This window comes from Takifugu flavidus, chromosome 20 (assembly GCF_003711565.1).
Source record: "Takifugu flavidus isolate HTHZ2018 chromosome 20, ASM371156v2, whole genome shotgun sequence".
Lineage (NCBI taxonomy): Eukaryota > Metazoa > Chordata > Actinopteri > Tetraodontiformes > Tetraodontidae > Takifugu > Takifugu flavidus.
The window spans coordinates 11,992,144-12,007,463 of NC_079539.1; the positions used below are offsets into that span (position 1 = coordinate 11,992,144).

The 15,320-nt window shown below is 41.7% G+C and overlaps 1 protein-coding gene across 2 annotated transcripts; it reads right to left on the minus strand.

Annotated features, from left to right (window-relative positions):
• Window positions 1-7,402: 7,402 nt before the first annotated feature.
• On the minus strand, window positions 7,403-11,968 carry parm1 (prostate androgen-regulated mucin-like protein 1). Of its 2 annotated transcripts, XR_008947712.1 has the most exons (5): window positions 11,481-11,968; window positions 9,996-10,640; window positions 9,272-9,350; window positions 8,493-8,736; window positions 8,168-8,416 (listed from the first exon to the last, which is right to left on the minus strand). XR_008947712.1 is itself a non-coding variant. In XM_057019233.1 (4 exons), the coding sequence occupies exons 1-4, from the start codon at window positions 11,512-11,514 to the stop codon at window positions 8,080-8,082; spliced, it is 834 nt and encodes a 277-aa protein (XP_056875213.1). In that variant the 5' UTR covers window positions 11,515-11,945; the 3' UTR covers window positions 7,403-8,079. The 2 variants fall into 2 exon arrangements, 1 of the variants encoding a protein (XP_056875213.1); XM_057019233.1 differs by lacking the exons at window positions 8,168-8,416; window positions 8,493-8,736 and adding an exon at window positions 7,403-8,155 and having other exon boundaries at window positions 11,481-11,945.
• Between the last annotated feature and the right edge of the window lie 3,352 nt (window positions 11,969-15,320).

Below are 15,320 nucleotides of genomic sequence, written 5' to 3' on the forward strand. Positions count from 1 at the left end.
GCTCTGATAGGATGGGAGCCTGGGGGTGTGCATTGAGCAAGACTTGTTTTCCCCAAGTGGTGGGGAGGAGCAAGAATTTAACCAACTTCACAGATCAGTGCACACAATTAAAAGTTTCTTACATTGTTTTATTGGCAAATCATATTCATAATGGAGTAAAAGGTAAAGAGATGAGTTTGCTGGTGTAGGAAATGGAGAGGTCTTCATCAGAAATGTGACTGACACAACAGAGCCGTGAACAAACATACAGGCTTGGTTGGTGGGACTCAACAATCTGTGGGATTTTACAGCGAGTCAGAGTGGAGCAACACCCTGATTAGACCTGTGTTTTTCTACACTGCTGTGTTACTTCACTCTGAAGCCTCCCACATCCTGTAATCATGACACACATTTGTGACGACAATCATGCCAAAACCTTAGGATCAACATCCACTCAGTCACCACAGGTGAGGTGAGCAAGGCCTCATCTTAGTGCATGGCGAGACAAGAAATTCAAGACAAGAAATGAAACTCATCCTCACACCAAAACTGGAAAAAAAAAAAAGGTTCCTCCAAGTCTTAGAAGCAGCAAGACTTTAAAAAAAAATATTCACTGAAGTTTTATTTGCTTTATTTATTTATTTGGTGGGGTGGGGGTGGGGGTGGGGGTGGATTGGAGCCCATCCCAGCTCATCACAGGGCTGTCAGCAGTTGAGGGTTCGGTAGGGAACCTCAGCATTGGGAACCTCAGCATTGCTCCAAAGGTGTTGTAGCACCTTCTCATAGCAGAACAGCTTCCATGTTCTTGCCTGAACTGGGTCTCAAACCAAGAACCCTCTGCTTCTCAGCATAGTCCTCAACAGACTGAGATACCCCCCCCCCCATTCTGTGAAGTTCTTCATTGATTGATTGAAAACAAAATAAAACCAAAAATTATTACAGACCATAATCCAAATTCTGTGGATCAGTGGTGTCTAAGGATGCTACTGCTGAGATGATGGAGGTCTCCACTCAGACCTGGATTTGAGCAACAGTCATCTTCTGAACAGTCAGATGTGATGCCATAATAATAGGACAACACATGATGTTCCCAGCCAGGCTTGCTCTGAAGCCACAGCAGGGATGGATGTTCCATCCTGGAGGATGCAATTAATGGCAGCTGCAGATACAACTGGTCTTGAAGGCGCCACAGTGACCAGCGATTCAGATTCAGATTTCCTTTATTTGTCCCACACAGGAAAATTTACAGCGCAACAGCAACAGCAAAAGAAAAAGTAACATAAAATAATTTAAAAAAATTTGGGGTAAGATATACAAAAAAGGATGTATATATACAATAATCCAAGATAAATGGATAATTGGCCCTTGTATACCTGTACATGGTACAGAGACTGTATACAATATACAACATACACATCGATATACATACCAATACAATATACATCTCAGAATATATCATATTCAGATTGTGTTAGCGGGCATTATGTTTATTGTGCAGTCTGACAGCAGCTGGCAGGAAAGATCTGCGATACCTCTCCTTCACACAGCGAGGGTTGAGCAGCTGCTTACTGAAGGAGCTGCTCAGTGCTGTCAGGGTGTCCTGTAGGGGGTGGGATATGTTGTTCAACATGGATGACAGATTAGCCATCATCCTCCCATTTCCCACCACCTCCACTGAGTCCAGGACAGAGCTGGCCCTCCTTACCAGTCTGTCCATCCTCTTCCTGTCCCTACATCAAGGACCCTTTATTGCTGTTGAACTACACAGAAAATTTATGAAAATCACAATGATAACAAGCATGCAAACCAACAAACCAAATGAGGATGCAGGGACCGTCTAGACCACACAGGGGCGCTGCTGCGGTTCCATTGAAGAAACCCGAAATGGCCCCGAAAGTTTAACAGTTCTTTTCTTTAAACAGCTTTAAAATTGGATATTATAAGTTATTCACTGTCCCTGAGTCCAAGAAAAAAAATAATCACTTAGTGTATCAGTGGTCGAATTAAAGATTCAAAAAGGGAAAAAGGAGTTGTTTCCAGAATAAAAAACCCACATCATTACATCTGGAGAAGGAGGTGAAGGGAGGAATATCAAGATAACAAGGAAGAAACCACTTTTGTCTGAAAATTTCTCATGCTTCTCAAATTCTCAAGTTGAGGAATCATATTCTCATGCATAGACTCATGCAAAATGTCACTGCTATGATTCTTTTGCTATGCTAAATTGAGATAAATCATTTTCCACTTTTATTTTCAAATCAGAAGATATGACAGTGGGTTAGAAAGTCACACTACCACATATTAAACCCTTGTTTGTAGTGCCATCTACTGGTATAAGAACCCTGGCGCACGAGCATTAATGTAGTTACTTGAGCATTTTGCAAATTCTTTCACAATTCCAACGGATATTGCAAAATCATGTAAGTAATGCTATCAAAATACATGCATTACAATTTAGAGCAACAATTATTGTTAGATAAATCCATGCAGTTTGTGAGTGTAATGCCATGAAATGATGTCAAGTTCTGTAGGAGAGTATAAAGCCATTTCCCCCCCTCAAATATACTTTGTCACTCTGCATTTCAGTCATAAAAATGTGTGAATTAAATTGCAAAGCCTCTGTGAAACAGAGGTTGAAACCTTTGCAGGCTTTCTGTTGGAGCCAGTGTAGTGTCATTTAGTTTCGGTCCTTCTCTGTCTCATCAACTCTTAAAGTCTCTTAAAGTTCATACATGAAAAACCAAAGACATTATAGAAGCTTTTATTTTCATGTTGTCAATTAAAATGCTCTTGAATATTTAACCAATAACTTGATTTTGCCCAGTAGGCACATAAAAAAACACGTTTTAAAGAAGTGAGTTCAGCACATAGCTCCACATTAGCTGTACATCCTTATTCTTATAATTATTTTGTGTTTCAGTCAGTTTGTGCTGAATGTTATCAGGCTGCGGTTTTCAACTGTTGAGCTTCGTAGAGGAAAGAGCTGCTTCCTTTCTGTCACCGTGTAAACGGACCTCGGTGGGGAAAGAGGCTGGTGTTTGTACTGCAGTTTACATCTTCTATACTGGGATTATCTTGGCATCACTGCCAGATCCTTTTCTGCCACATTTCTCACTTCATCAGTTAAAGTAAACTGCAGTTATCTACAGTATGTGGAGCTGTGGTTGTCTGAAAAATGATCTCACCTTCTGGGAGTCATTTTACACACACACACACACACACACACACACACACACACACACACACACACACACACACACACACACACACAATTATACTGCAGCTGGACTGCCTAAACACTGTTATTAGTGCTGCTGCTCTGTCATAGAGGCTCCCATAGGTAACATATTGGTGGGATAAATTAGAGTTACTACCTTCAACTTTTGCTAAGAGTGACCTGTTTGTGACATAGATTTTTTTGTTCAGCATTCTTAGTTGTAAATACTTTTTTTTTTTGGTACAAATCAGAATGAATGTCTGAATTGTTTTTTTTTTTTTTTTTTTTTAAATCTGACTGCAGCTATAATGTTGAGTAATGACATCGGCTGTGGAAACCAGTCACAGGGAGCAGCTTCTCAAACAGTCAGCTTGCTTTTGGCAACAGTGATGAGTCAGACTAAGATGACCTTGAGGGGTCTGGGTGCCGAGAACATGGAGCAGTGGCTCTGAATATATTGACAAAGAGTCATTTTTGAGACATTGCTGCCTTGCAGCTCAATGGTCACATGATTTGCAACAAGGGCAGGGGTTGCAAATTGCTTGTGTGCTTAATAACCTCTTTTTAATTTTTTTTTATTGTGGTTAAGGTTATTAAAGGGACATACAAATGGAGATAAATGCAGAGACCAAGGACAGTGGAGGGGATTTTCATGGATAAAGGTTTAAGGAAAAGGAAGGAGGGAGTTACAGCAGGAGGACAATAATGATGGGTCTGTTATTAAGGCTTCCTGCTAATAAACACTCTCTGGCCTTTTGTGGTAAAGAGGCAAAGACATTGTGCTGAATCCAAGTGCATTTTCAAACAAGCTCTTTCTAACTGCACCACAACACAGGGAACAATTAAGTATCAGTTCCCTGCCCCCATTTTTACATTAAAGCATCCATACAAAACAGGACATTGCCAAATCAATCAAAAGGGGCTGACTGGAGGTGAGCGAGAGCCCAATGTGATTTGTAAACTCATAAGTCCTGTTAGAATTCGTTAGGAAGAGAGATGTCGAATCTGCTGCCTGTGCTGGTGCACATACAGAGAGAAACAGCTCCAACATCAGTCTGAGAGATTATGATTCAAATGAAGGGAAAACAATTCACAGTGTAATGTGGAGTACATGTAATAGGAAATACACTCTGGATAGATCACCATGGTACCGTTCCTACAAAAGTATTTTTTCTTTGACTGATGTGAAATTCCCCTGCCTGGTCCAGTGTAAGACTTTAAATCAACAGTCAGACAACAATGACAACTCTGATTTCATTCCCTTCTCAAAATCAGCAGTTTCAGCACTTTTTGGAAAGAAGAATGCAGAAGCCGATATCAAATTTGCCACGAATGATTCACTGACCGCCTGGCAGAGAATGAGAGGGAGAGCCAAGTAGCTTATCTACAGATCACTGACTGGATTCCCTGGTGCATTCAAGGATGAGGTAGAAGTCTTGCCGAACACTCGGCACGGAAGGGACTGCCAAATGGTAGCTGAGGAAAGCTTCAAAAGGAGATAACCCTGTTGCTGAGCTGGAGAGATTTGAGGGCATATTCCACCCAGAGTAGATGCAGGCTGTGGAAGATGATTCAGACTGATGCAGACCCTGGTTTGCTGCTTAGCTTGACAATTATTCTGAGGGTGAAATTCTGAGGACAAGCTAGCCGTAGCTCCCAAGGCCTTACAGAAAGCCTTATACACCTGGGAGATGAACTGTTGACCCCTATTTGACACAATGTTCATAGGTATATGCAGATCTGGACAGCCTGGTCAAATTTAACTGTGTGGTGTTCGGGTCTGTGGGACCCGTTTTCACTTTTTATTAAAAGAAAAATGATAAAATTATCAGAAGTCGTGGTCAGGGACAGAAGGCTGGTGAGTTTACCGGGAGACGGGCGGTGCAGGCAGGTCAGAGGCAAACAGGTTCGGCAACAGGAGGTCAGGCAGGTAAGAAGTGCTGGAGAGTCTTGCATGGAAATGCTGAAGAATAATCTGACAAAGAGTGAGAGTGCAGGGGAGGCTTATAAGCAGGGCTGATTGGGAATAACCTGCAGCTGTACTTGCAGGTGAGTGGAGTTGAGCTGATGTCAGTGGCTGGCAGGTAGAGTGGAGCAGAGGCAGGGAGAGCGGAAAATTACTGAGGCAGAGGAACAGGAGGGAACTGGGGGGATGGAGCTGTGACAGTGAGATCAGTGGCGAAATCCAGATCTATGTGTGACCAGGGGCAACCGGGGATGGGCAGAGGATGGAGAAGCTTTATGAGAGGGTTTACTGGTTGTACAGGCCACCACATATTCCAGAGAGTCCTGATCCAGAGAGGGACACCAGAAGTATCATCTTAGTAGGCTCTTGGCGGAACAGATTTAGGCTAGTTTTTGTGGTCCATCCAGACAATGAACGGCTGTTCCATCCCTTCAAGCAAGTGCCTCCACTGTTCCAAGGCTAGCTTGATGGCTAACAGCTCCTAGTTGCCCACATCATAGTTCCATTCAGTGTGGGATAGATGACAAGGCACAGGGATGCAAATATTTATTGAACTGTGATAACACTACTCTGACCCCAGAATCAGAACATCAAGTGATTTCTAGGGTTGGGTTAATACAATCACTACAAGCACCACACAAAAAAGCAGTGTCTACCTCAGGAGACCAACAGGACACTACATAGGAAGAAGTCAGTCTGGCGAGCGGTGAGGCAACCTTACTGTAATCCTGGATAAAGCATCAATAGAAATTGGCAAACACCAGGAATTCCTTCACTGTCCGGATCTTCTCTGGGTCCACTATGACTGTCTTGCCCTGAATAATAAAGCCTAAAAATGAGTCTTTGTTAACATTTCTTAGCCTTAAAAAAGCTTTTTTTCCCCAGCAAGTACTTGGTGGACATCAGAAATTTGCTTCTCAAGAGATCTAGCGAAAATCAAAATGTCATCAAAGTAAACAAAAACAAATCTGTTCAAAAAATCCCAGAGAACATTGTAATCAGGCCTTGGAAGACAGTGGGAGCATTTGTGAGGCCAAAAGGCACGACTTAAAGTGACCTAAAGGGGTATTAAAGGTGGTCTTCCACTCAGCATCTTTCCATATCCGCATTATATGGTAAGTATTCCACACCCTCTATAGACTCAAACGCAGTATTGATTAAAGATAGAGGGTGCGTATTCTTAACCATGATGTCATTTGGGCCCTGGAAATCAATGAACAGTCTGAGAATCTTGTCTTTCTTTACCACAAAACAGAATCCAGCCCCCAGAAGTGAGAAATATGGGCAAACGATTCCTGCAGCAAGGGACTCCATGATATATTTCTCCATTGCTTCTCGCTCTGGCCAGGACAGGCTGTATAATTGGCTGGAGGAGAGTGGGATGCTCCCTGCCCCAGGGAGCAGGACAATGGCACAGTCATAGGTGGCAGAGAAAGTTGTTCTTTTGTTCTGAAAAATGTGATGTTCCTCATTTGAAGCTCTTGCCATTTAAAGCGAGGGCAAGAACAAGTTTGTCCACCTTTTCAAGCCTTTTCAAGCTGTTTTGCAAGGTCCTAAATCAAATTGTCCTCAGCATCTGAATCGATGATAAATTGCAGGGGAAGAGCTGTGTTTTGTATGCACAGAGAGTCCTTGACCAAGACCTGAATCAGAGGGGGAAAATGAATCACTGAACTTCTGGCTTGTTAGGACCCACATGCTCACTGATAAGCTGTCCCTTTGGGGTGGCTGGGGCAGGTAGCAATAATACCCAAAGTAGGGGCACTCACCAGCTCGAATCCTGCAGAGTAACTCCTGTGGTCTTAGTTTAGCTTGTCCCAGTTGCATTGGCTCCTCCTCCTCAGCAAGCCGAGTTGAGGGTTGAACTGAATTACCTGACTGAACTAGGGCGGACGATTAGCGATTGTGTCGAGACTCCGCCCTCATCGTATACCTTGGTGGAATGCACTCTCGCAAACGTGATTGTATATCTTACCTGGAAGGGAAACGAGGGAGTGAAAATCAACGGATTCATCTTGGGTGGCCAATTCACCCTTTAGTCGCTCGTTTAGCCCCTTAGAAAACAAAGCCTTGAGATCTGAGTCATTCCATTGGGCGTCTGCTGCCAATGTCCAAAATTCCACACAGAGAGAGAAATAGAACACAAAGGGCATGGAAACACCAGGAAAACCAAGGAAAATAGACCAGACCACCACAGATATACTCCTTCAAGAACCATAGACGTTTGACTGAATAAAAACTCATGTGTTATCGCATTATTTTATTAAAACTTTTATCTAATTTTAAGTTTCGCTCATCAAAACATCAAATTGTGTCAAAGCATCACAACTGTCTCATTTCTTCACGGAAGCCAGACCAACAGTATACATATACCAGCAATGACAATAACAATCAGAAAAAGGTAGATCTGCTGGAGTCGTGTGGCAATATGAAAGACAATATTCTTTTAATATTATTCAACAACAAAATCTCTGTGATCCAGTGTGATTCGGATTAGAGGGTCAACCTAAATCTGACTGATGACAACATATGTTTTTTATTCATGCCTCCTCTCTAAAAGGTTCTCTTTATCTAATTATTGCCAGAGTTCAAAGGTCAACCCATGTGTGTGTGATGTGAAAACAGATAAATGCTGATAAATGTTTTCCTTGGTAAGAATATATATACACAGAACATGTACGAGGCTTTATTACTAGAAAGATAATAGTCACATTAATAGAAATGTAATAACAATGTAATATGACAGATGTTTTTTCCAGTTAGAGGTTTTTGCACAACCAACCGAAGCAACTGTTGGTGTTGCCCCAAAATTTGCTGATTAGTGATTGTACTGAACTTAACAGAGGAACATAAACATGTTCATCCCTGCGGGCTGATCATTTTACCATATCACTTTCAAGGTTGGATTCCAAAAAATTCAAGGGTCATAGATGGGGTTGGTAAAGTTAGCAAAAGAGCCGTGATCATCCCGAAGACGCCCATACGTAACCCGTCTGAAAGGAGGAAGAAACAAAACTCCAGGTTATGATCTGAACATGGAAAAGTATTAGAAAAGTTGTAAAAAGTGAAGTAAAAGCAAAGGCTTTACATGGCTCCACAGTAAAGAGAACACATAACGTCTGATCCCATTGTGGTCTGTACTCGTCTCTATCATGCAGGAGTCCACTGACTTTCTGTCAGTCGGCTTCATTTCAGTTGGCACAGTCTTGTACACCTAGTTCTTCTTCCATCTTTATCAGCTCAGTCTTGCACCCCTGTAATCCATAGGGAAATATTGTAACTCTTGGAATCCACAGATTTAGTGAAACCAGGATCTGGGAATTGGGAAACATAAGTGGTTCCCAGGTATCTAAACCCCCTGTCTTACACACACCTCTTGCCAGATTGTTTTATGCTCCATGACTGAAATTCCAGCATTCTTTTAGACTGTTTTTCCCTGGTTAGACACTGCCTGTTCCTGACCTGCCAGTTTCACCTTTGTCCTGGTAATTACATTGTTTTCTGACTGACCTTCCATCTGCCTGCTCCTCTCCTGGTTATGTTTCCCAATTCCCAGATCCTGGTTTCACTAAATCTGTGGATTCCAAGAGTTACAATATTTCCCTATGGATTACTTTTTGGTCAGATTTACTCTCTGCCCAACTGTTTTGCCTTTAAAAGATTTCATTTGTGTGTACTGCATCTGGAGCCTGTCTCCAGCAATGCTACTGAAAGTTGCATTGACTGGGAGTGTTAGCTCAAACTCTGGTCTGGGAAGACATATCCTTGGTAACCAAAGATATCCCCAACCCAGTCAGACCATGACTGCTGCACTGGTCCAGGAGCTGACTGATGCCCTAGTTCAAGTCTACGTGGCAATCTCCCAGAAGACTGTCCAGGGTCAGACCAAAAGAAAGCCCATAGCTTTCAGGAAGTGCGCACGCATGCACATTGAGACCACATTGACCACTGAGCCACATTGTGAGTTGACTTCTGAGTTGACTTCTCATTTGTGGGTTAATGATTGGCATTCCAGTGATTGGAATGTTTTGTTAGTATTGCTTTCATACCTTTGGACAGCATTTGAACCTCAGTAATTGCATGTTGAGAGAATCTGAGCTCAAACTCACCTGATCTTGTAGGTGTATAGCCCAGATAACATCAGGATGAAGACCACAATGAACATGAAACAAATTGCTGCAATACTTCCTGGAAAGAGAATGATGGATATTTTTAAAAAAGATGTTTCCACATTAATATTTCATATATCAGCCATCATAATTTCTTCAGCACTTCATAATTTCCATTTTAATTTACTGAGCAATTTGAAGGAGATTAATACAAACTAAAGAGAAAAATACCAGTGATTTGTGAAGGGCTTTATTTTGTAAAGAGTGATCAGTCAGAAGAGGCAGATTAAATCACTAACACCAGGACAAACACACACGTAAACATTAAGAGATGAGAACATCCGAGCACCTGAATTAGAAAAGAAGAGGACGTGGGTTTAAATCCAGGCGGTGAGGGAAGGTCACACACACAGGGAGGGAAACAGATAAGATTAGATTACAACACATCAACTAAATAGTTTATATGATCATGAGAAGTTAAAGAGAACATATTGAAATACATATTAATAGCAAAGCACTTCTAGTCTGCCTTATCGTGTCTGAAAAAACATAAATGTAGTTTAATAGAACTCATAGTACAGTGAGAACTAGTAAGGTTTGGAAGCCTTATTTATCATGTGACAACATGTGATATGAGACAGTTTTAAACATGAACCATAGACTGAATTCTGGATTTTTTTGGGACAGCAATGCCTGATTAAAAAGTGAAAATGAAGGAAATAACCTGAGCTTAGCGGCTCCGACTTTTCCCTTCCCTCTCCCATGGTCGTCAGTTGCGTGGTTTTTGGACCCCTAGCTGTTGAGGTGATTGGTGTCATGGGGCTGGTGGTGTTGGTGGAATTTAGGAAACTGCTGGTGGTACCAATGAGAAGACTGGTGGTGGTGGTGGTGCCATTGTTAAGACTGATGGTGGTGGTGCTGCCATTGTTAAGACTGGTGGTGGTGGTGGTGCCATTGTTAAGACTGATGGTGGTGGTGCTGCCATTGTTAAGACTGGTGGTGTTGGTAGTGGTGGTCTCAACTGTGGTGCTGTTGGGGGGACTGGGTTTGATTGCAGTGATGTTGGACTTGCTGCTAGTGTTCTGAAAAGTGGTGGTGGGGGTGTTTGTGGTAGATGATATACTCTGAGTGGTAGCAGGAGGTGGTACAGCAGAGGAGGGGGTGTCAAAAGAGACTTTGGCCAGCATGCTGGTCATACTGCTGGATGAAGCCCTATTTTGTGAGATAGTGGTGGTAGCTCGGCTGTTGGCTCTGACATTATTCTCTGGTGTAGCTCTTCCTTTGTGTAGCGTTGTTAATAAGATGGATGTGGTTTCTGGTGATGACGCATGTGTCATCACTGGTATTGCAGCACTGCACAAAAGTAGACCTGGGGAAAAAATCCGTTACTTTGCTTCTTCTTAGATGCTTGCACAATTTAACCCAAATCATCTCGGATCAATTTTGAAACCAGACATAATTCTAATCTGAATTTACTTAAGCGACTTTCCGTATCAACTCCTTAATTGATAGGGAGAATTTGAGGAGAAATTTGCACACAAATCTCAACTAGTATACATGAGCACCAAGTAGTTGACATGTTTAGAACTACATACTAGTACTAGTCTAGTACATTTACCAACAAAAGCATACCATCCTTGTGACTATCTTGAAACTATCATGCTGACTGTTTCCATTTCAGTGCTATATCTAAGATCATGGTCAAAGTCAATTTATAACATCATCATTTCTAACCAATAGTTAAAAATTTAACTGCTATGGTTTACTTTTCAATGAAAATTTTCAAGATCACAGAAAAATGTCTAGTTAGGATCCTGGTAAAAGAATAATGCTCAGAAGAAAAGGAGCAAAACACAGAGTTTCAATTTGACTGAACAGGAAGTTGGGGTAGACGTAAGATTCAAAAGACTTTCAAATGGAGCAATAAGATTGGTTTTCTTTTGCTGTTGCTGTTAAACAATTGTAGCACCAGTCAGTAAGAAATTACCTCATGCAAAGTGTGTCAATAAAAGCCGAATATGAGTCGAATATGAGTCACATTTACGATCGAGTTTAAACAGTTGGATTCTTTGAACAATCTTTTGGATAAGTCCTGAGTTGTATCAAACTATCTTGATACTGACATGTAAATTGTTATCGCACCAAGATAAATTCACAGAATCAGAAAAAAGACATAAACATAAATAAAGACATTTCAGAATGTACTTACATGTCACCAATGTTTGTTGCCTGACTCTTTTCATTATGTTCCTATTCACTGTTTATCTCTGGAGAGGCTTTGGGGAGTGCAGCGCTGCGTCATGTCAGTGTATGTGTGTGTGTATATGTGTGTGTGGGTGTGTGTTGTGACTGTTATTCAACCTTTGTCTTCAGGGGAGGTTAAAAATTCACAGAGAAAATTGACAGTTTGCAGTCCGAACATTTCTCCAGTTTATTGTAACTTTATGTTACTATGAGCTACTCTGAGCTTTTAGTCTTTGATCTGTATGTTAGGTTTTAAAAGCCACTCGAGTGGGACTTCTATGCTTGTTATATTACTTTATGTGATTGAAAAACTGTCATATTCCTGTTTCAGTTGATGTTATTGTATTTTTTTTTAAATGGAAAGAAATCCTGTTTATGAATAATGGCTAGTTGTAATTATTAAGATAAGACAGTAGAGGGAAGCACATACATTGAAATTGTCGACAGAGACCAAACCTGGATGGATCCAGTCCTGAGCGTAAGCAATAATTTTTATGTCTTTTTCTCTCTCTCATTTAAGTAGAAATTTTAAAAACTAAAAGATAATAGCAACAGAAGGTGTTGTTGTTTTGCATCAATACATTTTTCAAAAAATGTGGGTTAATAAAAATTATTTACAGTTATTTATAATAACTAGTTTATTATTGTGTGTTCAGCAGAACATACTGCACCAGCAGGAGTGTAAGAATCTCCAGCATAGGGTCTTGTAGATAGAACTCTTGTGGATGTGTTTTCTGTTTCTCCTTTATTTCCTCTATTTATAAAGTCCTTTACGGTACCGACATGTTTTTTTTTATTTAGAGCATAACCTACATCAGCCACTATTGCTTGCAAAAGTGCTCGATGTGGTTTTCTCCTGTGTCAACACACTTCGCTGGTAGCATTCTAGCCATAGTCACTAATATCAAAGACGCTGGTTCCGGGAGCAAATCAGTAGCCATACCCTATCGGGAGTGACGATACTAAAGGGAATAATTATTTAAAAATATTAACTGATTAAAATGCATGGGTCTCGAGCATGGGTCTACACGCTTCATTGGCCTGCTTTTCCATGTCCCCTTTTCCCTGTGACCCTTGGTTCTGGATCAGTCTCTTAGGAGAAAGAAGTAGACATTTAAAATAGAAACATCGAATGAAGTTAACAGTAATAATAGCAATGCTAATTTTAAAAAAAGACATCTAAATCGACCAAAAGTTTAAACATAATCATAATAAAAAACTATCATAATAAAAAAATAAATACTCAGCCTATCATAAAATTTGACATAGGTCAGGAAGGGATTCCAGGTCTGCTGAAACAACTTTACCAATCAAGGCCGGCCTATATATTTTCAATTTAAGAAAATCAAGAACCTCCTTATGCCTGGTTGAAAATTTAAGCGCAGTGTCATGATTCTGTATTTTCTGCTTTCCTTGTTGTATTATGTTATGTCACATTTTTCCACTAGGGGGTGATGTTGATCCGTTTTGTGGCTGGTGCTGGATGTTTCCATGCCTATGGCTTACCTGGGTGATTGGGAGTTCTATTAAGCAGGCAACACATGTCAATCTGCGTCAGATCTTTTCATTGGTGTTTGATTTACAACCTCTCACTTACGCCTTGGATAAATCAAAGATGGTGTTTGTTGTGACTTTTGCCGGGTGGGGCTGTACAATGGATGACTGTAATCATTGAACACCGCACTCCAGCGTTGGCTTCTTACGACTTGTTTGTGTCCAAGCTTAGAGTTTTTGACCATCCGGTTTAGAGTTGTGAGGCACAGACCTGACTATTTAGTTTTGCTTAGGGTTCATCGTAGGTAAACAGAATATTCTATCTAGTTCTGTATATATTCAGCAGAGAATGGGTGGAATGAAAATGCACTCGGGGGACGTTTCTGAGAGGGTTGAACGAGCAATTTAGAGACGAGCTTTCTGCCAGAGATACCTTCCCGGACCTTGAGTCACTCATCTTGCTCTTGATCTGTCTGGACAACCGTCTGAGGGAGAGGTGGCAGGACAGGGTCAGAACAAGTCAGTAATTCCCTGGTTTTCCTAAGATTCTTTCTAGGGTTCCTGTGGTGAAGGACTCGGTTTCGAGCACTGAACACTTGGAGGCCATGGAACTAGGTAGGGCGCCTGTTACGACTTGGCTCAAAGTTGTAACAAAAGGAGGGAATCAGCACACAGAAAGATCAAATTATCTGGATATGTTTATTAAGAAACCCAAAGAGTGCTGAAATAAGGATTCAAACCCAAACTAAAATGATGAGATGGCCATGAGGTATGGTGGCAGCAGCCCAGCCAGAGCGAGAGAGACTAAGGAGAACCGCCCCTTTTATGCCCTCTGGCTCCTCCCAGCTCACAGGTGAAACCAGTCTCACTGACGACCCACAAACAAAACAAGACACATGGGCGGGCCGTCACCCCCCCCCCCCCCCATAAGGAAAAGGTCCAGAATGGCACCACTCCTGTGCTCGGCTTAACCCATTTCCGCTCCTCCTGACTGAGCAACTGTACAAATTTTGCCGAACCAACCTGATCTACACAATCCTCCATCCGTGGTAATGGAAAAGAGTCAGGTTTAGTGATCTTGTTCACTTTGCGAAAATCAGCACATGGCCTAAAAGTATGATCTGGTTTAACCACCAGCAAACATAGTGAAGCCCAACTTGAACTAGAGGGCACTGCAATGTCATGCTCTAACATTAAGATTAAGATGAACTTTATTCATCCCCGTGGGGAAATTGAATTGAATGTACTTTACCTCTGACTCAAGCTGTTCACGTTTCTTCGGTGAAACGCGATAAAAACGTTGCCGAATAGGTTGAGCATCTCCTACATCTATGTCATGCTCAATTAAGTGAGTACGAGAGGGAGTGTCCGAAAACAAGGAAGGGAAAGAATGTATCACTTCAATTAGCTGATTCCTCCTAGACTCAGACAAATGATCCAACAACATATCTAACGTACTAAGAGACTCAGAGTTCCTAAGATGGCCTTGCATGATACTATCATCAGGAACATTCACATCCTCCTTTTCACCCCCTACCACTACAGACACAGGGTCAGAATTTCCCACTGAGGCTGCCACTGCCACTGGTCTTTCCCCCCAGTGTACCAGGGCGTAATAAGGTTTCAACACGTTTACATGGCAAAGCTGTGACCTCTTCCTACGATCAGGCGTTGAATTCTGATCAGAGATCTGCCTTAAAACAGTATAAGGGCCTGAAAATTTTGCCTGAAAGGGAGAACCCACCAGAGGAAGAAGTGCCAACACCTGGTCACCGGGGCTAAAGACCCGCTTTTCTACTCTACGGTCAAATAACCCTTTCATTTTCCTCTGGGACCTTTCCAAGTTTTCTTTTGCCAATTTTCCCACTTCATACAAACGTCTTCTAAACCCATTTACGTAATCTGTCAAATTTGTGGGTGGAGAAGTTTTTTTCCAATCATCATGCAGGACAGCCAACGGGCCCCGCACTGCGTGTCCAAACACCAAATCATTTGGGCTGAACCCGGTACTTTCTTGAGAAACCTCTCTTGCAGCCATCATTAACCAGGGCAACCCCTCCTCCCAATCTCGGTCAAGCTCTGAACAATAAGAGCGTAACAGGGACTTCAGGGTCTGATGAAAACGCTCAATAGCTCCCTGGCTTTGAGGTTGGTATGGAGAAGACAGAGCATGTTTGACATGTAACTGTTTCAAAATTTCAGCAAACATATGTGAAGTGAAATTTGTCCCTTGATCACTTTGAATGACTTTTGGAATGCCGAATACAGAAATGAATTGGGACAATGCTTTGACAACAGATTTTGTGGTAAT

Excerpts from the sequence above, each read along its gene's own strand:
- parm1 (XM_057019233.1), bottom strand. The coding sequence starts at position 11,514 with ATGAAAAGAGTCAGGCAACAAACATTGGTGACAT. Across the intron at positions 9,351-9,995 it reads GTCGGAGCCGCTAAGCTCAG|GAAGTATTGCAGCAATTTGT; the intron begins GTTATTTCCTTC and ends TTCTCTTTCCAG. Across the intron at positions 8,156-9,271 it reads CTATACACCTACAAGATCAG|ACGGGTTACGTATGGGCGTC; the intron begins GTGAGTTTGAGC and ends TCCTCCTTTCAG.